General features: G+C 31.5%; 1 protein-coding gene across 6 annotated transcripts in view; it reads left to right on the top strand.

Moving 5' to 3' along the window:
• Positions 1 to 27,070, top strand: part of LOC148625048 (fibronectin type-III domain-containing protein 3a-like) — a 101,381-nt gene that overhangs the window by 24,829 nt on the left and 49,482 nt on the right. Inside the window, exon 1 of one of the 6 annotated variants that reach the window (XM_088568247.1) lies at positions 11,882 to 11,933. The exons of 4 other annotated variants lie outside the window; for them this stretch is intronic. In XM_088568247.1, coding sequence (XP_088424373.1) covers positions 11,897 to 11,933 — 37 coding nt within the window. In that variant the 5' untranslated portion in view covers positions 11,882 to 11,896. Of the gene's footprint in view, positions 1 to 11,881; positions 11,934 to 18,092; positions 19,991 to 27,070 lie in introns of those variants that run through there. One more of the 6 variants, XM_088568246.1, reaches the window with a different exon arrangement.

The following is a 27,070-nucleotide window of genomic DNA, read 5'->3' as shown; positions in this document are numbered from 1 at the left end:
ACCTGAATTTAGAGCATATTGCATTCATGCCATTTTGGATGTTGAAAGCAAGCCAAAATCAGTGGCATAGATATTTGAAGACTTCAGTTTTTGATTTTTTTAATTTGTTGACACCATTTGATAATCTGTATTTTAACAGGAATTTAACATTTACTTGGAATTTCAACAAAGAATATTGAAATATATTTAAGTATTTACTGCATTGTACATCCTGCATGTGGTATATTTGAGAAATTTCATCATAGAAAGTATTTGGCTTTTACATTGTCATGTAGAAGTTACCTCTCAGGACATGAAAAAGGGTGGGTCAATCTATTATAATAAAAGTTCATCAAGATGAATAAAGGCTTGGTTTTAAGAAAATTCCTTGTATGTAGCATTAGTCTATTGCATTTGATTAAAGCTTGAATGGTCAGTTTTAAGAGTTGTGAAGTCAATTTTACCAATGTATTAAATGCCCTAGGAAAAAGTATTCAAACTACAAATATTGCATGAAATTCTGTCAGAAAGTGGTCCTTATATAGTTTCTTAGTATTTTGTATCTACAGTTGGTGTATTTGTAAACAAGACAAACTAGTTTCATCGTCACTTCCTGTGAAAGCGAAACATTCCTGAATTTTCTTTAGAATTACCTACGATATTCTTTCAGAAACAGAGACTTGCACCCAAAAAATTTTGCTATTTCTCTTTAGATTTCTGACTTAAGTCTTCAGTGAATGTAAAGCTTGGTTTTATATCCATATTTACATACAGATCTGTACAAGATATAGCCTGTATAAGTAGAATATAGATGGTTTGATATAGTGCAGTGTGATAAAAAGTGATTAAAATATTTTAGTACATGTAATTCCTTTGCATCAAAGTGTATATGGCAAATTCTGATACTTGTATGGTACAAAGCTGTCTCTTATAGGTATCAGGGTAGCATGCTTGTTTAAGTGTGGGAGGTCATTCCTTTAAAATTAGTAGTCACTTGTTCTCACCAAGCAAGCAGTATTTAAGAGGTTGGTGTTAAGAGTTGGCTATGAATCACCACGATATTGTCCAAGTTTGGTGGCAGGCCTACCTGTGGATAAATATCACTGTGTGTCTGTCTTGTACAAAGCAGGGTCTGTTCATTTGGTCATCAATTTTGTCCTGAAATGCATGGAATACATTTGTATCTTCCTTAGGGCATTGAACCATAATCAATCAATCAATCATTGTATGGTGTAGAACTATCAGCTTCTGGTCATTATCATATAGTTTTTTTATGCAGGGATCAAGAGGATCAATATTTGAGCCCTTTCTGATGCTGCAGTGTCACTATTGTTGCTTGGGAACTGTTTTTTTTTTTTTGTAAATAGAATCCAACAAGCAATTGCATGTGTTTCCCTATAGATTGCATTAAGTCAGATTATAAATTTAGCATTATTTAAGTTTCATAGTGGTAGATGCCTTATTGAGCAATCAACATTTTTTTTCAATCGTCAATTGTTTTATTAAACAGCAAATCAATTGTTTACTAGCCCTGTGTAGCTCTAAGGCAGCCTGAGCTAGGTAGTAATGATTTGGCAAGCTTTTTTTTTCAATGTTTCCTAAAAAAATAGTATGTCATAAAAAGGAAGTTCCACACACTTGTGTTACAACTTTACATTATAAACTATATACATGTATTGGTGTCATTCACAAGATTTTTTTTATTAACTGGCATTCTTCTTCAGATCAATCAAATTTCACCATTGTTTGCGTCATACATGTGGGCCTTCCATAAAACACACTTACTTCTATCTTTATGAATGTATTTAATGTCAGTGTTGAGAAACATGCATTCTACAGTAGTTGCTATCCCAAATTAGTAGAAATATCAGGTTGCTGTGACGAATTTTTTAAGTAAAATTTTAGTCATAAATTTACATAATATATAATTAACATCCAAAACATATGGTTCCATGTTTTATTACAAAACCTAAAGTTTTGTGAAGTATGGATCTTCAATTCCATAAGATAATTTGATTGGTCTTAAAATAAAACAGTGTATCAAAGTTTGCAATTTCCCTTGTATCCTAATGGCTTTGTCAGTTTTCTTTTAGGAGTCTGATGACAAATATGGAATAATTTGACGATTCTTCCTCATTGGATTATTGATTTTACTATTTGTAGTAGTTCAACAGGTGTCGTCACTATAGACGTAATTCATTGATAATATCATATTCATATTCTGGGAGTGGGTTTAATCGTGATTTGGATTGGTGTTGCCTGAAATAGATTTGCCATCAATGAATTGGGTTCATGCTTGCAGAACATGTTCCTTTCATAACAGAAAATAGCAGGGTCAAGACCTTAAGTTGCACAGTTGATACTTAATATCAGATATTATACATGTATTTCTGTTTTCTTTAAACCAGAATTACGGACTATTAATAGGTAATTAATTGGAAAGAATAAATAACCAAAATATGGTCATGAGTGTTGAAAAACCCACAAAATTAATGAGTGCACAGAATGTTCAAGTGTTCTTGGCACAAGTTGTTATATTTTGGTAAATCATAATTACTGATTGATTATCTTAATTATTATATAAATATTCTACGTAATAATTTACTATTTTATACGCTAATTTAAAATTTTGTGATCGGCAGATTGATATTCATGTTGTGATATTTTGATTGTAGAAGTTATTGTTGAATTTATTTTACAATGTGAATTCTGGAAATTTATAACATACATGTAGGAAAAATTAGACAAATTACTGCCATCAGTATAAAACAGTTTTAGTCCAGTTATAGCACATAAAATGATAATGTTCTAGGGATGAAGATGGTCTTCCATTGATAAAATATATGCAACAATCACCTGATGAACTTTCCTCATGGTGGACTGTACAATCAAGAAGAAAATCAGACAATTCAATGTATATTGATAGAAAATTCTCAATTGTCTAGTTCATTATTTGAGTAAGTTCTTCAGGTGATTTGAAAACCATCTTCACTCATTGAACATCATTGTTGTATATGCTGTAATAGAAAAATGTATTTAGGATGAGAGAAAATGCAGTATGTATAGTACATGTAGGTACATGGAGACAACAAGATTTCTTGTGTTCATGGTTACCAATTTATTATTATCCATGAAATTTTACAAGAGAGAGCAATTTTAGAAAATAATGAATATGGAAATAAGGCCAACTTTTTTTTATAATCTGTTTTACGGGATTTAAAAAAAAAAAAAAAAGAAGGGTTGAGGGGAGCAAATAAAAATAAAAATAATAGTCAAAATCTTGACGAGTCGATGGAAAAAATAAAAATAAAAGTAATTGTTTTTCGTTTTTATTTATTTTTTTTTGCTATATTCTAAATGTGCGAAAAGTAAAAGCTTTTTTGATACCCAATTTTAATACACATTTCACTTCTACAATTATTAAGACTGATTGATACTGTTTTCACAAGGAAACAGGGAATACACACAAATTTTAACTTTTGAAAAGAAGATGTGTAAAATATTTTCGATGTGTAGATACATTTGTTTTTGGCTGCATTTCTGAAGTGTTTTGAATATGTATTTCCAGTCATTTGTGAACATTTTGAACCTTCTGACAATATATTTTTGCCTAGGTAAATACATCAGAACCCATGCCACATTTGATCTTATGTCATTGATCAGTTATGGTTATTAGTTGGAGAATCACATTTGTATTGTGTCCTAGTTATGACTGGATGTCAACATCTTATTGATATAATGTGTTTTGATAATGGTTTTATTGGTAGGTGAAATGATCTTGATAAAAAGCTGCAGCTGAGATGTGCAGTGTTGTCCATCAATCTTTGGTTTATGTAATTTGATAGTTAAATTTAAAAAAGGTCTGTGTTGTTTACAATAATGACATGTACATTCATTATAATGACCAGTAATCATCAGCTGTCCAAGCCAGATAAAATGGTAATTTATAGGCAAGATGTTAACCCATTACAGTAAATAAATGTGATTCCATTAATTTATCCATAAAGGATAATCTTTATCTCTTGGTTGTTAGATAGGAGCGTTTTCTAGATAAAATGATTACTTTGAATTTGCAATTGGTATTGAAATAGTTGGTTACATCAGTATCAATTGTGGAGGTGTAATGTTGGACGACTCTTGCTTTGAAAAATGTAAATAATTTATGTGCAGAACATTTTTACTGTGTTGCAAGATATGTTGAGATTCAGACATAACTTTTAAGCTAATATTGCCCGCTGGTGTGTTAAATATATAATTAATCCTTGTATAATAAAAATGTTCATGGCACCATGGCAGGACACCTTTTATATGACAACTGCAGCTTTCTCATCGACAATTATTTCATTGACAGATAGAGAAAGATTCACCTTTCTGTATTCCCCAAAAATAACGAGATCGAAATAATCGTAGGCCAACCCTCGATCGCATTGTTGTTGTGGTTTGCCATTGACTTTCAGTGTTTTTCATTAACTAATGATAAATGCCTGAGCTTCTAATAGCTTACTATAATAAAACGATCGCTGATTTGTTGCTTCTTTTTTACTCGTCCAATGAAAACTTGCAATCTGTTTTCTTTTATTTTTAGCATGGGATTTTCTCGCAAATATTTCAACAGTCCGCGGAATTTACAAAAATAAAACGATATTTACATACTTTAATTTTTATTTTATTTTTGTCTAAAATAGGGTCTGCGGTCCCGTAAAACAGATTATAAAAAAATATTGGCCTAAATTGCAGAAATATTGCAACTTGCATCTTCTTATCCGTTATTCCTCCTCCTCTAGATTTTTTTTATAGGCTTAGGGTTTGTTTTTATGGGCATGCTCACAGCACATTTAAATTTTGACTTATTTGATCTATAGTTATCTAGGTATATGCCTGATTGAACTAACAAAAAATGGTTATGATATACAGGATTGCAGTTGAATATATTTGGAAGACTAACATTCAAAGTATTTTTGTTTTGAACCCTACTGGTCAGAGAGTAGATCTCTCCGTTTTCAACACAGAAGAATTCTCACAATCTGCTCACAAAATTTTTATTCATCAAAGAAAATCTTTCTATGATGGCTTATTTTGAGATCAAAATAGCAGTAATCTATTACATGTTTTTTCTTAAATTTTTGGCATAAACTTTTTTTGCAGAAGACGACAAAAAATTGGTTGGCAAGAATTACTTGCTGGCAAGAAGTATTCCTTGACCAGTATAGTATAGGTACATTGATGTAATGAACAGTACACATTAGTCAGATTACATACAAGATGTTCTGCTCTAATTTAGTGATTTATGCAGTACTGTTTATGTCTTTTTCTTTTGATTTGTAATTGAGACAAAATTGATGTTTTCCAGCTGAGCTATTAGACACCATTCCAACACGAAGTGTCTGTAGCGGGTCACTGTGTCAGTTTAGGTCATTATTGTTAAGGTGTTTCCCTGCTGAATTAACAATGTTTCTTACTAGATCATCAATCATGATGAAATGCAAGGAAAATAGGATATTCATGGTTGCCCATGGCAAATTTTCATCATGTCTTTTGTTTTCTATTTTTGTTTTACTAATTTGCATGATATTGTAGAGTTAACCACGACATTTATTTTACTTTAAAATGATCAATTGTGGCAGTCTGAAGGGGGTTTCTTGCTGATTTTGTTGTTTCTGTTTTTGATGTTTTTCATTAACTGGTAATTATCACAAATGGTCAATATAGAAGTGGGTATTGTTTTCCTTCAAAATACTGCAAATTTGTAATCTTGTCATTATTATATGAAAGGTAATAGTGAGTTATGGATGTTTAGCTTTCGGAATGCTTTAAAAACTTAGAAAAAATGTCTGTTGATAAATGTTTGTCCTAGAATAGTCAATATTAAGTGTTTTGATATTATTTAACATAATCATCTAAATATCAACATCAAAAACTTTCTATCACAAATCACAGGATTAACCAGTAACTTTATACCACAAGGTTTGAACAACCTTGTGGCACACTTAGTTACCAGGTAGCAATAATACTAGCTCTACTGATTTATTTTGGGATGTAGGAAAAGAGTTTTGTAAATATTTTCCGTGAAATCAGGTCACTGACTGTATTTAAAATCAAAATGGTTTTTTTTTTCATAAAAAGTCCAAGTTGTCAATCAATACTTTCCCTTTGTATTTTGTGATTGACTTTGTTACATGTACTATTGGTTGTCCCTTTGCAATTTAAATTTTTATTGTTGTGATTTTCCATAACTTTTGTCAATTCATTTAAATATGCTGGGGAAGAATGATTAAGTGTAAGTTTTTATAAGAATCAGGCAAAATGTGAAAATCAGAACTTACATGTCAAAACCCAACCGATCTGGTGCAAATAGTCAAATTAAACTTTCAAAATGGTGTTTTTTTTTTCATACTATGTTTCACCTACTGCCTGATTCTTATAGAGACTTTCACTTAGTACAGGAACTGCTGGAGTCACTGTCCTTCAAGCTATTGTGAACTGATACTCAGTTTAATGGATTAAACAAGTATGTGTATTGTTTCAGAAGAGCCATTGTACAATTACTAATCAGAATGGGAATTACTTCTTACAATTTGGACAATGTTCTAGAAATGCCAGAATGTCTGTTGAAAGAAGTTTATGGTAATTAGAAAATCTTTAAGTTGTTGATGCCATGATGAGGTCAATTTAAAAACAAGGATATCAAGAAACAGACTTAATAATGGTTCTTCTTTATGATATCTGTTTTTGATTTCAAATACCACACACACATATTGTGCACAAAAGCATGTACTATTACTTTTGATGTTTGAGTTGGGTAAATTAAATACATCCTGAGTATGCTCATGCAGTATTTAGCATTACAAAAAAAAAAGGCCATCAGAAGTACAGGGAAAACAGTTTAAACAGAACCCTGAACACACCTGAAATCTATTTAAACCAGACAATGTTTGAAGTCTTTTTAGATCACCAGGCTGAAGGCCATGTGAGCTATTGCCATCGCTTGGGTCAGCTGCCATTGTCTCCTGCTGTCAATGTTAACAATTTTTCAAAACTTTTCTCCTCTAACACTACCAGACTAATTGGAATCAAACTTGGTGTAAATGTTCCTTGTGGTATCCTGCATAGAACTGTTGTGGGGATTTTTGATCAGTTGAAAAACACGGCAGCTGTTACTAAAAATAGAACATAGGGGTCAGACAGTGGTTTTTCAGTTATAAAATCAGTTAAGCTGGTACTTTTTTTTCGTGGTTTTCTGTCAACCATAACAATTAGTACTACATGAAAATTAATATGTTTACAGTACATGCATGTACCTGTGAAAACTGAACACCTGCCTAAAGTGAACAAATCTTTTAGTCTAGAGGTGGTTTGGTTTAGTTTAGACAGATTTTTATGTTTAAGCAAATGGTTAAGTTTCAGGAATTCAATTGTAACATATGCAAGTTTGAGATTAATTGTGGGGATTTTGCTTAAATATCAACTTATTTTAAAGTTGGAGCTATAAATTAAACGGTAAGCTTATATTTTACTCCAAATCATAGCTAGTCTCCGATTTATTTCTAATATTTCATCTAGTCCTGATGGCTATCATAGGTAAAATCTTGCTGAATTAGTTAATAAATCTGTGAACAATAAAAGCGTCCATGTTTTGACGTAATGTTTGATAAATTTCCCTTGTTCTGCAACATCTGGAACCTGATTTAGGATATGAAAAGCCCTCTACTTTCAATATATAATAGCAATAAACTGTATGTACTGTTCAGTAATTATTGACCCTTTTTAGATGTTCAGGAAGAAATTAAAACCTTTGTTCTGCTATTTCTGGTTGTTGCAAATCTCATTAGGTTAATGTAGAAGTGATTGCTATAATAAAAATGGCAGGATATAGATATTTATTAAAGTACTTTTTCAAAGAAAATCAGTGGTTCCAGGTGACTAAGTGATTAATTGATTTTGAAAGTTCATAAATTTAAGAGTACTTTTTTGGTAGTTTATCCTAGATTTAAAACTTCAGTAGATATATGTAAAAACTTGACAAGGTTACCAATATGTTGACACATTTTATTAGAAAACTGTTGACACATTTCTTTAGGAAAATGTGCTTTCTCATTCAGTGTTTTGTTTTCATCTGACTTTGTTATCCCTAAAACCATAATTACAGTGTTTGACTAATAAAGTATGTTGACAATGAAAATGCTGCACCTAGTGGTCTTGAGCAGAATGTAATTCAGCAAATAAAATCAATGAATCAATAAAAACCAGAAAAAAATAGTTATAAAGAAATACATCATGTCTTTATACCAGTTCTTTCCCAATAGGAGTGTTTTGGGTTTTAATTAGTTACTGGTATAGTATTGACAATTTTCTTTTTACGTTGGTGACAGTTAATAATTAATATAATTAATAACTCGTTTGATTGTTAGTTAGAACATGACATTTAAAATCTTTTAAGAGAAATTGTAGGTGGTTCCTCACAGACATTGATTATAATTTGAAAAAAACTCTTGAATGTATAATTTTTCCTATAACACAATTTTTACATTACCATTACAAGTTAGTCAGAGTTATAAATCTCAAGATCAGCATATGGTAACTTTTGTAAATTTGGAATCAGTTATTTTCAGGAAATGTCTCATTAACAATTTTGTACTTATTTTGAGAAACTTAAGATTTATTTTTGTATATTTATGGTCTCATATACAATGTTTTGCATCAATCTCTTTAGTTGGTAAAAATTGAATTTCATTTAAAAAAAATACTGAGGTACCTAAAGAGACGGACAATTGAGAGACAATCAAAATCTGAGTGCATGGCCATAATTTGAAAACAGATTACATAGTTGATCTACATAAACAATGTAATGTAATTACATGTACAAATATAACAGAAATAACTCTGCAATAGAGGCTGCACTTAAGCAACATTTACTGTCATATTGAAAACCATGATTTTCAGTGTAAACTATTATGAACTGTCTAGCTTGCTGTCTTGTAATGTTGAATATGCAGCCTTTCCAAAAACTTATTAAGATACTAGCCTGAGCCCCAAGTTTCATAAATATCCATTTCAGATTAAAAAAAAAAACTTTTACCTATCTTCTACAAGCTGCATCAATTTTTATTTGTCTCCAGTATAGGCCTAGTGGCCAAATCGGACTTAGCATTGTAGATTTTTGGTCTGTCTGCCTGAATGCCATATTTGGACTATTTTTCCTTCATGTTCATAAAGAAAATGTGACCATTTCATGACAGAGTAAAGTTTTGTCAAGCATTGCCTTCAGTGAAATACATTTTACTATGGCTGCTTGAGACACAGAATGAATATATACCTAATAACCTCAAAGGAATATTTTCTGAAATGCACCTCTAGAAAAAAAAAATCATACTGTAAAATGGAAATTAAACATTAATATCTTTACAAAAATTTGATAATCAACTTGTATATTTGTTTATAGAAGCAACATATTCTTAAAAAAGAAGAAAATAAAAGATATTGAATCCTCAGTGGGGGAGGGAGTGTGGGAGGGTTATAATTAGATCTAATTAATGATAGGAAGTAATAAAGCTGAGAGATTGTTAAATGTCACCATTCTACAAATTTTTTTGTAATCAGGATGTATAGCGCAATGTCATTGTTAAAAGTATTGGTTGTCTCAGTGAAAAACAAATCATTGTTTGTCATATTCTCACTTAGGTCTTAAGTCTGTTAATACAAGAGAAATTTGAATGGATCTGATTTTGGGTTAATATCTTCCTGTTTTAACATAGCAACCAATTGATGTTTTAAGATCCATTGTATTCTTTCAAAGACTAAGATTGTAATAATTATAGCTCTATGTCTAAAATGACTTTCTTCTATTCTGATGCAAAAAACAAGAAAAACCCTTTAATTGTTCTATGTTAGAGTCCAGCTACAGCTGGTTGAGTCTGAAAAATGGAAGTAGAAGAATATTTCTGAAAGGTTAACCAATTAATATATTGTTTGAATTTTTCATGCAGACACATAGCCTGTGTTATTGGAAGTCGCACATATTTTGTTGGTCGAGACATCACCCATAACAAAGTCATTCTTCAGGCACAAGTAATTCTCTCTCATAGGCAAAGCCTAAAATTATATTATCATTATATATTGTAAACTAGCTTTTCCATGTCTTTATTAGCATTAGAAACTAGTTACAGTAGAACAATGAGGCTAAGTTTCTGTGTAATCTTAACCATTGACAGAGATTACAACCTGTTCGTGATGGAAAAGTCAACTATGAAGCAGAAATTAAGTGATTGTTGATCTGAGATATGGCATGCAAAGAGCACTACTCAGATTATCTGTTATAAACAAGCCCTAAATGCAACAAACAATGAAATATGATCACAATTAGGAAGGGAAAAATCGTTGAATATTGGAGAGTAAAATCAATTGCTACCATTGTGTCACAGGCAAAATAGAATGTCTGATATTAAAATGTTTCTTCATCTTGGTATGAATCATATCGAAACCGCAGACATGATTGAAACAAAATATTTGTAAAAATTGGTCGACGATTTCACGAAAGAAAAGATCATATGTTTCAGCAATTGATTAAAGTGGAAGAGGCAACTTTTAATTAGACTGAAGCCTTTTGAATGATCTGAGCTTAATGAATAGTTGCAAAATAGATAATAAAGATATACATGAATTTTATATTGTTAATATGGAAAGGAAACTGGTAGATTTTGGTGATTACAAGCATTATAAAAGCTGTTAAAATTGTTACCCAAAGGGGAATTAATACAAATATAGATTCTATCTCAGTCTTGAGGGGATTACAAGATTTCTCCAGTCCAGATAGATAACTTTTAGATTTTTAACCCATGAGCATCATGTGTGGGTTTAATCTAAAATTCAATTATTGAGGGTGTAGAAATCTTGTAATTCCTGAGAGCATTGGAAAGAATCTGTTTCTCCCATGATTTCAAAAGGGGGTGGGGGTTGGAAATTAGGCTAAATTCTCCCAACATGAAAGACATCATCCATTTGTTCATGCATCACTAACCAATTAGTATTAAACAGAAATTAAACAGTTGAGAATCAATAATTTAATGACCAACAACATGAGAAACAAAAGTAAAGTAATGTGCCCAAATTCAAGATATTTTCTCTGTCTGACTGGGGAATTATGTTACTATATTACATTAACCGCTTTTTTGCATGCAACATTTTAATTCTCAGCACTTTAGCTGGAGATTAAATATTTTTAATCACTCGCTCATGTGATATGAATGCGGCCAAAGAATGGGAGAAAGTAATATACAAATCTACGCAAGATGATGTTGAGTGTGCAATTATAATGCAACAATTTTTTAGTTTTAGTAATTGGATGAATGTTAAAGACATGAAATTTTTAATTTTTTGTGCATATGTTACATACATGTGCTTAGAAGTCATAGTGATACTCAATGTCCCATTACACCTAGCTGGATTCTATAGTAAAATGAATTCAGACGTCAACGTCAACGGCATACAGAAATAGCTTATTTGTGGCCACTGGTATACAATTAGCCTTATATTTCTCTATAACTAATTCACATATGTGTCTGTAATCATATGTATGATCAAGTCTAGCCATTTTTCCTAACACCTGTTCATGAGACACTGCTAACCATGTTTTATTCCTTACTGCTGATTCAGTTGTCATATTTCCATCCCACGTTCAGATTTCTGAAGTCTTACAAATTTCGTGTACTTTAGAAAAATGGCTGAATTAGTTTTCTTGCTGATTAGGTTTCAGATTATTTATGAGGAATTTAGCAACACTTTAACCAAACAATTTTGTCAGTTGCCAAAGTGTAATTTTTGACATGCTTTGGATAAACTCCCAATGTTTCTTTAATTTAGAGAGATTTGAAACTAATGCTTGTTCTTTCCTTAAGAAATTCTGAAATTTTAATTATTTACCATGGATTTAAACTGGAAAGGATACTTTCTTCTGATTGGTAGGATTTGTTATAATCTGTTTATAGTTTGATTAAAGCAATTTGGAAATTTCCTTTTTATCAAGACTTAGAAATTCCTCTTAAATTCTGTTGTGGTCTTGAAAATGTCTGGTTTTTGTAGTGCTTAGTAGATCTAATAATTTTGATTAAAAAAAAAATCCTGAAAATAATTTTTTAAACAAATATACCATGAATATTATATAACAGGGCTTTTTGTGATTCTGACATTTCAATTTCCTCTGCTACTGGTGGTGCAATGTCTGCATATGTACTGTTATGGACATAAAAATATATAATAATGCATAAAACATAATTTTCATGTGCTGGCTGGGGTAGGTTGGTTCTGGAAGCCTGTCTGAATATGCACTGGGGTTCCTTGTGCCTAAGCTTAGGTTTTTTGAAAAAAGGTTTTTATGTTATGTTTGGTTATATGTACATGTTGATCTTTCAAGGAAGTTGCTACTTTTTTAGAAGTGATTTTTAAAGGACCTTTTATAATTGGAAATTAACATTGCCTTTTACCTCTTGTAGTTTCATACTTTGAAGAAAAGGCTCATTTAAAGCACTTGAAACTAACTATGTTCCTTCAGCATAGTTTTGTCATCTTAGACAATGGTGTTTCATTAAACTCCCACTCATTCTAATATTGGCTTGTTTTTTCTTTTAAAAACAAAAATAATAATGGTTCCATTTTTCTCAGCTTCTACGTTGCATAGTGATTTCAAGTTAAGAATTATAAGGGGGATGTATATCCACTCTTATTTGAGTTTTGCTAGATAACAACTAATTTATTTCCTGTTTGACAAAACCTAGATTGAGAAATTTGCATGGCATTAACATTTTATTGTATCTTTTCACAGCCTCTACTTGATAGAAAGTTTTCATATTCAGTTTTAGGCTTTGACATGAGTTAACATCACCATGTATTTTGAGTTTTACTGTGCATCAAGTTCTTCTTCGATGGGAAATATTGACTTATGCTCAGGCAGGAGCAAAAAGAATAGTTAGTCATTAGGTATACCAGCTGTTGCATTTTAATGAAAGTCTAAAATCATGAAAAACACATTCTGTATACAAATGGGAAACCCATAATTTTATAATAACTGCTGATGTAAATCTCATAATTTTTTTAAAATAATTCAGAACAACTTGAAAATATTGTAACGAAGTTGAAAAAAAAGATACACATTGGAGAAAAACAGGTGTTTATTGAAATAGTCAGGAAAGAGTGTTATAGATAAAGGATATCTAACAAATTTGATAAAAGTTTGAGTTGATTAAGATAAAAATATGTTTATCCTCTTTAATCTAACTTACTTTGATAAAAGTATACTTTAGTTGATTGGCATTTCTTTTGTTCATGAAAACTAAGGCATGCAGTTTTTACATGCTTTTGAATGCATTTAGAGCAATGTTTTGTGTAAGTTTGTTTTGAAGTAAGCTTTGATCTGGTAGTTGATAGAAATTGCAAAGTTTGCTCTTTTGAGATGACCAGGTACAAAAAGTACTTTATCAGAAAGCCCAAATTTACATGTATATCAAAGTAACTATACATGAAAAATGGGTATTAATGGAACAGTAAGCGATACACCTGCAACTAAATTATGATAAGAGGGGATGGCCAAATATTCAAACCTGAACTTAACAACTGTGTAAAGTTTAAAAGAAATTCGTTGATCCCCCCTTACTCAAGTTATCACCTTGAAACTGTCAGGGGACAGACTGACAGATGGACAGGGCCACAAATTTTCCAAGGATATCACATAATACCTCGCCACTTCGTGTTTTGTGGTATAAAAAGTATATCTTACTAACTGCACTGCTCATCTAAAACTTTCTCATATACTACAAGTAGTCGACAGATTTGGAACAGACTTAGATCAATACTTGTTCTAATTTGTAGTAAATCCTTTATTATCTTTTAATTCCTTTTAAATATCCTTTCATTTGGGTCAAGTCCATAAGGACCCAAAGTTAGAGTTATTAAAGAACTCATCATAATCTACTCCTTGTTTCTGTAGATGTAATTATTAAGTTGAAGTTCATAGTGTATTTTATTACCTTGTTAGCCAGTTTAAACCAACATGGCCCCAAGATTTTTGGGAGAGGGAAAAGTCAAATTCATTTACAATGAAATGCTCATTCTACCCATTCTTTTATCCTCAATATAGAAATACTTGTTGTAATACCAGTATTACATGTGATAAGGGTCATTATTTTGTTGGTTTATTAGTCATTATATCATATGCTTCTTTTCATCTCTGTTTTTTACCTTTATTGGCAGAGTATATTCCTGTGCTTTTTCTGTCTTTTACTGAAGCATACATGTATTGTTAAGACTTTGACATCATCATTGATAGTTTCTAATATGCATTAATGGGATGAAGACAATATCTTTCCACCCACAACATCATGTCCAGACCAGTCACACTGAGGTCAAAGTAAGGCCTTTTACCAGGTGGAAAGTAATTGTTTATAATACTATGGCAATTTTAGCCAATATTTGACATAAACTACCAACCAACAAGTCACTGACTGCCTTATTGGCTATAGCAAAAGAAAGATACAATGGTTGAAATCTTTAGTTAATGGGAAGGGCTTTGTATGTCTTCTTCCTTCTTCCACAACTTTGCATCCTGCAGAAAATTGATTAAATCTTTATTGTGAAAAATCAATTTACATATCAGGGTTAATTGTTGCTTTTTTTCTATGTATCAAGGAAATAGATTTTCTTGTGACAGTCATGTTCAGAATCACCTCTGTAAAATATTTCTAATTATCATTCTGTCATGTGATTCCTGATTTTCTTTTATTTGGATGGCTTAAAATTTGTATTCTGTCTTTTGTTGTGTGAAGTGTTGAATCATTTTTTGCAAAGTGAATGTTGAAAAATATTAAAAGGCTTATTTTTTTTTTGTTAGTGTTTTGGAAATAAAAGCAAAGAAATTTTAAAAGGGGTTTGTCTGCTCAGACTTCTTATTTTTACAGAATGTAGCTTACCAGTTCATCAAAGCCTTTGTGCGATTGTTTCATAATTATTGCAGCTGGAAATCTCAAAAAAAAGAAAAAGACAGTAATAATAATAATGATAATAATAATGACAATAGGAAACTATGAATCATGAATAGCTTCCCACAGTGCTTTATAGACTTAAAGGGCAAAAACTCCTGGAAAGCAAGACTTTTTTCAGTTCATTTTTGAGTGTGTTGTAGTGTCTTTTACTTCAACTGAATTGCTTCTGAGAATTGTATGAAAGCATTTTGGAGTTATGAAATAAGATGTACCATAATAAAAACTTTTTTCCCTACAAATATTTTGAGAGATTTCTTTCCTTACAATGCAACTATCTTATCTTTTCTGATATGGTGATGTTTGAAATATCAACAAGTAATGTAAGAATAAATTTCATCAAAATGAAATGGTGTGCCCTTCCATAGACATTGCATAGAGTGTGTTTTACTTATTTACATGGTTATATCAAGTTTTTCCTAGTTAGTGTACACAATCAAATTTCACTAAGGTAGTATACCAAAGGGCTTTTCCCATTTTGAATACCACTAAAGTTTTACCTAATAGTGTTTCAATCAAGAACATCATTTGGCTATATCCTTAATCCAGTTTCCACTGTATAGATGATGTATTATCTTTAAACAATCCTATCTTCTGGGATTTGATACATTGCATTGATCCAAAAGAGCTTGAGATAAAGGGTACTACAGACACTGTGAAGTCATTCTCATATCTTGACCTACACTTGGAGATCAATGGTAAGGAAAACTATCGACCAAACTGTACAACAAATGTGATGACTTTACATTCAGTGTTGTCAAATTCCCTTTCATCTGTGGCAACATTCCTTCAGCACCTGTTTGAAGTTTTTATATCACAACTCATACATTATTCCAGGGCTTGCCATAACTATGGCACAGAGACTTTTTGTATTGCGCTAGACTTCTTACAATTAAGCTTCTGGAACAGGGTTATTTTGCTACAAGATTGATGTCATCACTACATAAGTGTAATGGTTGTCGTCATGAACTTGAGGATCATTATTGTGTATATCCATCCATGAAAATGGATTTGTTCAAAGTTTCCCTTTCCTCTTTTGTCTACCCCAGACTTGACTTTTTATTAACAACTTTGGGATGGGGGGGTTCTAGAAAAGCAGAGGACACTTACCCTACCAGTGCACCTGGTCTGCTGGAATCTTGGTTCCCTTGATTATTCTTTTACCTAGATTAGTAAGATGGTGTATAAATCAAGTTTTTCCCAGGTAGTGTACCAATCAAGTTTTACCTAGGTGATAAACAAATCAAGTTTTCCCCAGGTAGTATACCAATCATCTTTTTTTATGGAGGTGATAAACAAATAAAGTTTCCCAGGTAGTGTACCAATTATGTTTTATCCTAATGGTGCTACTTTGAAAATCTTCATTGGAACACTACTGTTTTCCCATGAAGTCTACTAATTATGTTTTTCTTCAGTTTAGTGTGACTTTTTTTCTATATAAACATTCAATCATATCTATATCAGACACAATGTTTATATAAAGTGCTTAGTAATGATGTATTTCATATATTCTATATGTAGGTGTCTTTCTAAACAGGAAATGTTCACTGTAAGCCTTCTTTGTATTATACCAAGAGCTAAACATGCTTTGCAGATTGTTACTATATAAATGCACTTATCATAACAAATTATTCACAACTAACCACAACCCTTCCCCTACATGTGGAATTACATGTATCCTTATGAATGGGGAAATTATGAATGGCATTTTTCTGTGCTGTTTATAATATTGGCAAAATTTCAAGGGAAAAATTAGTAATCTTTAAATCTTATATTGCGCAATACGCAATACGTATTCATGGTCAATTATGTCATAAGGCTGTGTGTACCAGGCTTGAATAATAGTACAAAATGTATTGTTAAAACTGCCTGAATTATATTTATATCTGTTCTTGTCTTTCATTGGTACATAGTTCATACATTTATAAGGTGTTTTAAAATATGGATTTCCCCCTAAACAATTTTATGTACTTTTCAGAAAAATGACTTGGGTTTTTCTGTTTTAATTTCACACTATGACCAATATTACATGATGTGTAAACAATTGAACTGCAGTATGAAATATTTCTTAGCAGTATCTATTAATAAATAATAAAAATCATTCTTTGCTCCTAACTTACTGATGGGTTTTCTTTCTGTTGCTGTTAGAATTCATACTTTTTATCATGTTTTTCAACATCTGAAATGATTGCAAAATGTGGTAAGAGAGGTAACTCTGTTTGCCTTGCAAATAAATATTAGATAAGACTCATAAAAACATAATTCTTTCATTTTATTGTACTTTAATACAATAATATAGGTTGGAAATTACCCATAAAAGGTGTGATGCCCAGACAAATTTCTCAGGGGAACTTTTTTTACTTGAGTGCTCTTGTTACCCAATTATTTTTGGAAAATTTCATTATGTGAAACTTTATTAATGCTTTTTCTTGACCCCACCTCTGTGTCTGTAATAGAAAAGAAAATTTTTAATGAAGTCTATGTATGTATTTGAATTTATTTTTGTATATATGTATATGTTTAATGATTAAATTTCCCAGACATCAATAGAGTGTATCAAATAGCGAATGAAATTTGATTGTAAAATGAAGAAATAAAAATAATTGTGTTGGCTCTTATTTGAAAATTTATTTGCTTGAAAAATTCATAACTGCATGTAGGTGGAAACATTCAATAATGTTAATTAATTTTTAAGTGCATTTATTGAGGGAAAAAAGCAAAATGACTTGGATAATAATAAAAACAAAGAAGTGAATAGAAAAAGGGAGAAAATTAAGCATTAAAAATCCAAAACTGTAAGTCTGAAATTCTATTGATAACTAAAGGCTTTGTGTCTGCTTAATAGTATACAAGGCCAGATAACTGTTTTATTATTGGTCATATATCTAAGAGTTAATGAAAGTATTATTTATTTTCTTGATAATAGAATGATAGGTAAATATAACCTTAGGGGTCAAAGATTATATAAATCTAGGATATGGTGTTATGAAAACAAGGTATTTCAGTATTGTAGTGAATCATTAAAATAAGTCCTTGAGAGAGAATTGATGCAGACAGGAAATTAGAACTTGGGTTTTGTTAGGCCTGTAGTGGAATAGTATGTAATGACCAGAGACAGATCTAGGACAGACAGTTAGGATTAATAGATGTATTTAGGACATTTACAAAGGTTATAATTATCATGTTCATGTCTTGATGAGACATATATAAATAACTGTTGCCGATCACGAAGTTCACACTTGACTGAATACATTGAAAAAGTCGTGGAATGTGAATTATTTGGACTACTGTGAATAGTTGTGATCTTTTCCATCATCTTGTGGTTTTAAGGTCTGATGGATTAAAAAAATTTCAAATCTTTTATTAACATTGACACATAGCTATTTAATTGGAATAAAAAAAAAGATCAAAGAAATATTATATGAAGTGATTATCTTGATAGATTAGCAGGTCATAAGTCCAGGTGTGATAGACCCTTTAGTTTTAGGGCAGGAGGGCAAGCTACATTGAGACCAGTAATTGTTGACAGCTTTACAGTACTTATAAATGATATATGTGACTATGGAGTGACACATCTTCTCATATTGTTGTTATATTACTTTAATAACTTTGACGTTCTATGATTTATGGAGTCTGATAAGTACTGCATTATGTATGAGAACTTAACACTCTAAATATTGCACTCACTTTGGGTTTCGTGGTGTACATTTCGGAGTTGTTCACTGTTTTTTAGCATTTCAAGACTTTGATAGAGAGCTTTATGACCTTAGAAATATTGTGCCGGAAACTGTTTTGGACTAACGACATTTTCAGAGTATTTTCGTGACACATCTTGCAGGAATGTGCATTATAAACATCCGCAGGCAATTATAATTATGCAGTGTGTGTCCCCAATTTGCATAAAATTATATACAGTTGTTTAAAAATTTTCATGATATAAGTGGAATTTAATGTGGTTCAAGTGAGAACATTTCACCTCAGGAAATATTTGACTAAAATTTTGAAATTGTGTGCTTAGTTGCATGTACTACTGATAGTATTGTTTAGTTTCCAAATGGTTTGGTTTTGTTTTAAGTTATCATAACTGTAATTGGACTAACTTCACAATTTTAGCTTATCATTGATGGAAAGTAATTTGAAACCTGACTCCTTGCAAAATAAGTAAAACTGATGCTGAGTTCTAAATCAGAATATCTTAACTGATAAACAAATTCTGCCAGAAAGCTATTGGCAGCAAATATTTTGTGAATTAGTTGCAAGAGACTTTGCCGGCAGGCTTAGTAAATTGTTAATTAACAAGTTGGTGCTGAAATATTGCAGGAAGAAAATCTAGGTTTTGTATAGTATTTGTGAATACTCTGCATATCTGTTAAATTGCTAGGAATACATGTTGGGGAAATTTGAAGGGTTAATTAGTGATAATTGGACTTGTAGACATTGCTTTAGGTGTGAAAGTTAAAACAGGAATCTTGCATCTAAATCTCAAGTACTTTGTGAACCAATATTCAATATTTTATGAGGATAATTTGCTAGAAAGGTAACTAACACTTGTTTTTATAACAGTACTGTACACCAACTTGAGAAATACAAATTTTTCTCATGTTTACAGGCTAATAAATTACACGTCAGTTTGAAAGATTTTTGTGCACAGATGATCTAGATTTTTTTGTCTAGGAATAGCATCACTGTGTGAAGTTCAGAAAAAAAGGTGATTTAGGATTCATTCATAACTTTTCAAAGGAAAGTTCATTATATCAAATTTTATTGCGGATATATGGTGTTTTCCAAACCACAACAGAAAAAGTGAAGGTGTGCCAAGTGTTTTTGGTAGCATACCTGTGAATAAACCATATGCTCAAGTAATTCTTTGAGAAAAAGCCTTAATCTTCAGAGATTCTAAATGAAGTGTTCTGATGTGAATAGCTCATATTATGCCCCAAAAGTGATGTGTAGCATTTGTATTGAGGAAACTTATGCTGGCTATGGAGGTTAGTATAAATATGTCTGCATTGTTTATTTGGGTTAGTTTAACAAATACTTACAGGCTGTTTTGTCCTTCAAAAAATGTTTTCGGCTGCACTTTTTTCTTTGAATATTGTGAGGAAAACATTGTCAGTTCTTTATGGATTAGGAGACTATTCATTATGTGTTCTTCCTTACAAGACCTGCTTACAAAAAAATGACCTTGTTATGAAGAAAATTCATTCTGATATTTGCAGTTAGATTGCAGCTGAGAAATGTAATCATGTGCAGCCATTATTTGCCAATATGGTATTCCTATTTCTCTGTTTATATATATTGCATAATCACATCTTGATTGTTTGTAAACATACAGGAAAAAATAATTGCTTTGAGACCTGATCAATTCACACTTCAATTTACATGTACAATTATAACATATCTGCAGGATATAATGATACTTGTACATGCTATGCATTATAGATGTTATGACGTTTATGTGGCCTTTCTTGTTATCTTTTTCTTTCTTCCTCTTGTGAACATTGGTGGAAAACTTCAAAATATAATGCAAATATTTGATTTTTCTGTTGTTGGAACCAAATGATATCATTCTGCATACTAAGTAATTGATATTTAGTTAAATAAGTCAGCATTTTTCCCCCATTTACAAAAGTACTCTGTCAGGCAAATTGCATAGTAACTGATGTTAAGCATATTTGAAATGTTCCCTACTTTTGTAATGTAAACAAAAGATAGGGGTAAGCTTAAAATAGGGAAGAGTAATCAAGGGAACCAAGATTCTAGCAGAAACCAAAAGAATGTAATCCAGGGACAAAGACCAGACATGGAAAACAGACAAACACAACAACAAACATAAAATAACTAAAATAATACATACAAAGTAACAAAAGTAAATATGTAAATCGGACTCCACTAAAAACTGGGAAAAAGGACCAGGTGCACTGGTAGGATAAGCACGATGGCAAAATGCTTTAAAGAGTATGAATTGCTAGGAGAAATCTTTTTTTTCCATTTAACACTAAAATAATCACTTAGATTTTACTAATAACAATAGGAAATTGTCAAAATGATATTCCAATCTCGTAGATCAAAGGTCATAGACTATCCATGACAATCAACACTTAAGTATCACATAGTTAACTCAAAGAAACCAACTAGAGAGAGAGAGAGAGAGAGAGAGTTTAATGAATTGAATGATTTACAGAAATGAACACTGTAAGAAAATGTTTTATTCCTTGTGTTGTCTGTCTACAGTTATTAACCAGAAAGTTCAGTCAGTATATTGCAATAATTTAATTCACAGTTTGGGTTTTCACTGTTTTTTGAGATTATTTAAAATGATATTGAAAAAAATGTATTGCATTATGCCATGTAATACTGGAAGAATACAGGCCATGCTAATAAATATTTATGTTTTGAAAATTTGTGTATCTTGCTTTTAAAGTTAAATCTAAATGACTTGTGGTGTTATTAAGAACTAGGCCATACTGTTTCCAGGCTATTTTTTTTTAGAACTTTCTGGTGATAATTTGATATATTAGTATATGTTGTAGCTAGCTCTTCAGAGTTCAATTCGAAACAGGTCTTCAGAGAAAAAAAAAGTTTAATGTATGAGAATTTCCTTTGTGTACAAATGATCATTTCGAAAACAAAGGATTAATGTTTGTATTTTGGCATTGAATGATTGATCATTACATTAATCTGAAACTCTACTTTTAATTGCTCTGATAAGAACTGCAAACATTGCAGGAAAATCTGGTCTTATCTGTTAGGAAGGAAAAATAACTACTTGTTGCATATAGATTGCAGTGTCTGGTTTAGTTAATGAAAGGTGTGTCAGTATCCTAAATAAATGCCAATTAACTAAAAAAATGATTACTATACAACTTCAAAGGATTTAGAGCTGTGTATAATGTTCTTGTGTTGGCTCAGTACCAGATAAACTTTGGTTACCTTTTCTTACTCAACTTCTAAAATTTACATTTGTTTGGTGCTAAGAAAGCATTCTATATAGCACTGTTTTAGATTTTATAACTTCCTGTTTATACTGTTGGTATAGAATTATTCAATGAGTTATCAGTCTTTAATGCATGATAAACCCTCATGATGTAGGGTTGTAGAATTTCAAGCAAAGGCCTGTGACACTTGTGACTCAAAGAATGTCAAATGTTATGATACCCTGTACCGAACTTAAGATCTTTTATGTTGCAAACTGTGTTGAAAAATTTCCATTTTCAATCTGGAAAGAAATAGAAAATCAAAATAAAACTATAAGTTGACTTTTTAAATTCTTGTACATCCAATATTTTGTGACACATATATTTAAAACATAACTGAAAGGCACTAAGTGATATTGGTGCATTGTTTGGAAGCAATGATTTGGCATTATTGCACTTTGAAGATCTTTAATTAACAATAAATATTTTCTTGCATAACACTATCATTCCTACAGTATCAAAGAGGTTCCTACCCTTGCAGTCTAGACATAATTTTGTGCTGAATCATATTTCAATGACTATCTAATACAGTGATGGTTAAGCTCTAGATCAGAACTTCATTAACTTCCTTGACAATATCCATCCATCAAGTCTTGGTACACTTGCACACATGATTGATGATTAATGGTCAGCTGCTGATGTTGATCTTTGCTCAATATATTGGTCATCTCTGCTCAATTCTACTGATTAGCTGCTGTTGTAGATCTATGCTCAATACTTCTGGTTCGCTGTTGTTGTTGATCTATGCTCAATACTTTTGGTTGGCTGCTGTTGTTGATCTATGCTCAATACTTCTGGTTTGCTGTTGTTGTTGATCTATGCTCAATACTTTTGGTTGGCTGCTGTTGTTGATCTATGCTCAATACTTCTGATCAGCTGTTGTTGATCTATGCTCAATATTTCTGGTTTGCTGCCGTTGTTGATCTGTGGTCAATACCTATGGTTGGCTGCTGTTGTAGATTTATGCTCAATACTTATGGTTGGCTGCTGTTGTTGATCTATGCTCAATACTTCTGATCAGCTGCTGTTGATCTATGCTCAATACTTCTGATCAGCTGTTGTTGATCTATGCTCAATATTTCTGGTCAGCTGCTGTTGATCTATGCTCAATACATCTGGTCAGCTGCTGTTGTTGATTTTTCTTCCAGGAAGTACTTGAGATGAAGTTCTGAAACATTTGAAATTCCAAACTTTCTCTAAAGTAGAGTCACTGTACATTTGATATGCTTTTTTAAGTCAATCAATGGCCTTCACATTGTTTTCCCTTTTAGATGTTAAGTTGCAATAAACACAAACATGTGACAATGGCATAGTTAAAATAGATAATTTTCTTCTCTGTATTTGATATTTAATCAGGTTTCCAAACTGATTACTGTAGTTTTGTCCTCATACCTAAATGATTTTCTTGAAACATTCCTAATACAGTCGCTTACAGTCAATCTAAAATTACCTGTTGTTACCACTTATCTAGAAAATTACCTTGTGTTTGGTCTAGATTTGTGAAAACATTTCAGACAGACAGAATGATATATGTACATCCTGATTATCTATGACTTAATAATTGCAAGTTCATAAAGTTAGGATGCAATGTACATAACCCTGTTTAAGAGTTTGATGATGTTGTCTTTTTATTACATTTTTTTTTGTGTTTTTGTACCAGATGTATGCCTTTGTTTTGAAGCCATTGTTTTATGACTTTGATTCACGTACAAATATTTGTGTGTGACATTTTTTTTTTAAAGTATTAGGAGTGAGTTGACCTCATTTTAGTTTGGCAGAAATACAAAAATTACAACCTTTTAATTCATAAGGTTTTTCTTACACAACTTTCAAGTTCTTAAAGTTGATTTCCTAAAAAATTCTGAAACTTTAAAAGTGCCTACCAATTTATATAGCATCAATTTAATAGCTAGATACACAAGCTTTTATATTTAAGTACATGCACAATTAATTGGAAAAAAAAAAACACTACTTGTTAGCATAATTTATACAATAAGATATTTATCCTACTTGCATATGATGTTCATGAACATATACCTCTGGTTATAATTGTTTCTATTAGCAGAAAAAAAAACAACAATCATTATTAAGATAATACAGAGTATACAGTGAAAAGGTATTCAAAATATTTCTTCTGTATTAATACTGTGGTCAGCAGTGATGTTACTACCATCTTGTACCAGGTACAATTAATACATGTACATGTGAATGCACTTAATTCAATGACGTGAATCACTGAGGTTACCCAGTGAGAAATGGTTTTGGTTCGGTTAGTTTTGGTTTGGTTGTGATTTTTGTAAGTAATTGGTTGAGACATAGGTTGTAACAGATATCCTTTAAATGGCTTGTTGACTCTTTTTTTGTTCCCGTTGTGTGATATATGTGGAGATTGCATGGAAATTACCTTTAAAGTAATTGTTTTGATGAACTTTGAATAAAGTCTTACAAAACAAAAACAAATGCAACATTTACCCACCATTGAGAGAGAAGATTTACAATCTATTTGGGTCCATTAATCTTCTGTTTCTTGAGAGGTGCATTCTTGTCATTTATTGAAGGTGACACCATACAGGTTGAATATCTTTTTCTTCAGGCTAGACATGAACAACTTGAAATAGATGCCTTTTCTACTTTCTTTTTTTTTTTTTTCCCTTGGATATTAAGTGCACTGTAGAAGGTATGTCAGTATCCCCAACTGGATTTCTTGATTTATGCCTCACTTGGGTGCATACAAGCTTTTGCATCATCATTTCAAACCCAGACATAGTCATAAAAGATGTTTTACACAAAAATAGCAAAAGTTTTCAACGAAATGGGAAGGGGTTAAGCATTCAAACCTCTAGAATCCCTTTAGATCTTCCATTGTTGGTGTCATGGATTTTTCAAAAGCTACAAGTGTTAGTGGCAATATCTCCTTGAAACTAACGAATTTTTGTTAGAATGAATTGCATCAATGCTAGATTATTTTATATCCGAGTATTCACCTAAGCCTTGTAACTAGAGGACATGATGTGATCCATTGAAAATTTAGGTCCGTCTCAGAACTTTGAACTATGTAGGTATAAAAAGTAAGCATATGAGTATAAATTGTGCCAGCCATGATACAGAATCGTGGGTAAGGTGAGCACATTAGTATAGATGGTGCCAGTCACGACACAAAATCAGGTCAGTTCAGATGAACAAGACTATCAATCTTCTGTCCAAATTCCATCCATCTCTAGGTACTATTTACACGATCTGCAGTCAGGCATTGATTCAGACATGTTTGATATACAATATCTGTTAAAATGCTTAATTACTTACCTTCTTATGGATACTTCAGTGTGAATGTTGTTTAAGTCAGACAGTGGCAGAAACATTTTCAGGTACTAATCCACCACTTTATAGTGCACTTGTTAATTCAGAATGAAAGAATAAGGATCTTAATTGCCTCATCTTTTTTGTAAAATAAGTTAAAATTTTATTGAAATGCAGTGCATTTGAATAATTTAGGAGTAGGTCATTGAAACAAAAAAAAAAACAACAAACAAACAAAAACAGAAAGCAAAAACCAAAAAAATGAAATAAAAAAAATAGAAAAACACATAATTTTATTCCATTCTGTTTCAAAATCTTTCTAAAAGTTTGAAATATTGAAGTAATATAGTAATGATCATTTTTGTAAGAAAAGACTACTTTGAGTACAAATATATTGTCAAAATTGAGGGGTATTCTTTGTAGGTAATTGTTGTTGATACCATGTTTTTTGCACGAGTCTCCTGAATATTTCTTGTCATAATGTCAAGGAAACATAGGGGCCTCCTTTTAGGGATTGCTGTTTCATTGCATTTTCCAATATTTTTTTTATGTACATACACTACTAAGAACAGTTATTTTATAACCAGGATTTGCTTAAGGTCTTTTTCAAGATAACTCAGCAGTTTTGTTTAATGTTTTCTCCTAATCAAGTGCATCTTGCTATAAAAAATGTACTTTCAGCAAAAAATTTAAATTGACCTGAAACTTAAAAGATCTGTGTCAGATTGCTATTCAGTGCCCAATAGTGCGGTTGTTTTTTTTTTTGCAAGAGCAACTTAACATTATGTTCTGGGTCATAAAATAACCACAGGAAATATTCATTTGAAATTTTGCAGACATTTTTTGCTTCCTTTTGCAAAGGCGGATGGCCAATGGCTCCCTTTGTCTTCCTTAAAGCATGTGTTTCACTGTCTCTTTTTTTTTGAAGTTCAAAAGAAGTTAACAGCCTTATAGTTCCTGGCCAATGACCTTTGTTCAGTTAGAGGTGTGTAAATTAAATTAAAATCATCAAGAGACAGACTTGTTTGCAAATCAGCCTTTTTTTACTCAGTGGTGTTTTTGTTGACAGAATGCTGGATGTTTTAGCAAACAATGAAATATAGCCCTAAGGTTGTTTTGACTGTGTTTATTTTGCCTTTCAAGTTGTGTTTGTTGTGGAAGGTATATGACTTTATAAAAAAACTAAAGATTCTGTCAGATTTATGTCTTGAGTAAGGTTTACTGTCACATTGTCACTTCAATATCTTAATTGTGGGTAAATTAGGATTGAATATGGTGACATTGACCATTTTTCTGCAGTCTGTAAAGATTGATTCATGTTAGTTTAGTTTAACCTTATTGAATGTTGAAATAAATTACAGGCTTGAGCTGTAATTAAATGGGCCAGCCTTGATATTTGTCGTCCCCAGATAGTCTTTTTTTTCTAAGGTTTTCCTAGGATAAAAATGCTTCAGTGTTTGCAAAGAGTAATCAAGGGAACCAAGATTCTAGTGGAAATTAAAAGAATATATTCCAGGGATGAAGGCTGGACAGGGAAAATAGCAACACAGCAAACAATATGAAATAACCAAAATAAAAGGAACAAAGAAACAAAAGTAAATGAGCCACCCAGACTTCACTAAAAACTGGGAGCATGGACCAGGTGTACCGTAGTGTAAGTTCCCTCTGTTTTTCTACAAGCACATGCAAGTCACATTATATTATACTGTTGTGCTCATAAAGGTATTTCCACATTGTATCTTTATATTAATTTTGAGATCTTTACTCATTTATATTTACAACCATTCATGGTCA

The sequence above is a fragment of the Perna viridis genome, chromosome 2 (assembly GCF_037379345.1).
Source record: "Perna viridis isolate PV_CMFRI_1.1 ecotype Kerala chromosome 2, ASM3737934v1, whole genome shotgun sequence".
Taxonomy (NCBI): domain Eukaryota; kingdom Metazoa; phylum Mollusca; class Bivalvia; order Mytilida; family Mytilidae; genus Perna; species Perna viridis.
Note: the sequence above shows the minus strand (reverse complement) of the source record. Positions and strands in the feature narration are given on the sequence as shown.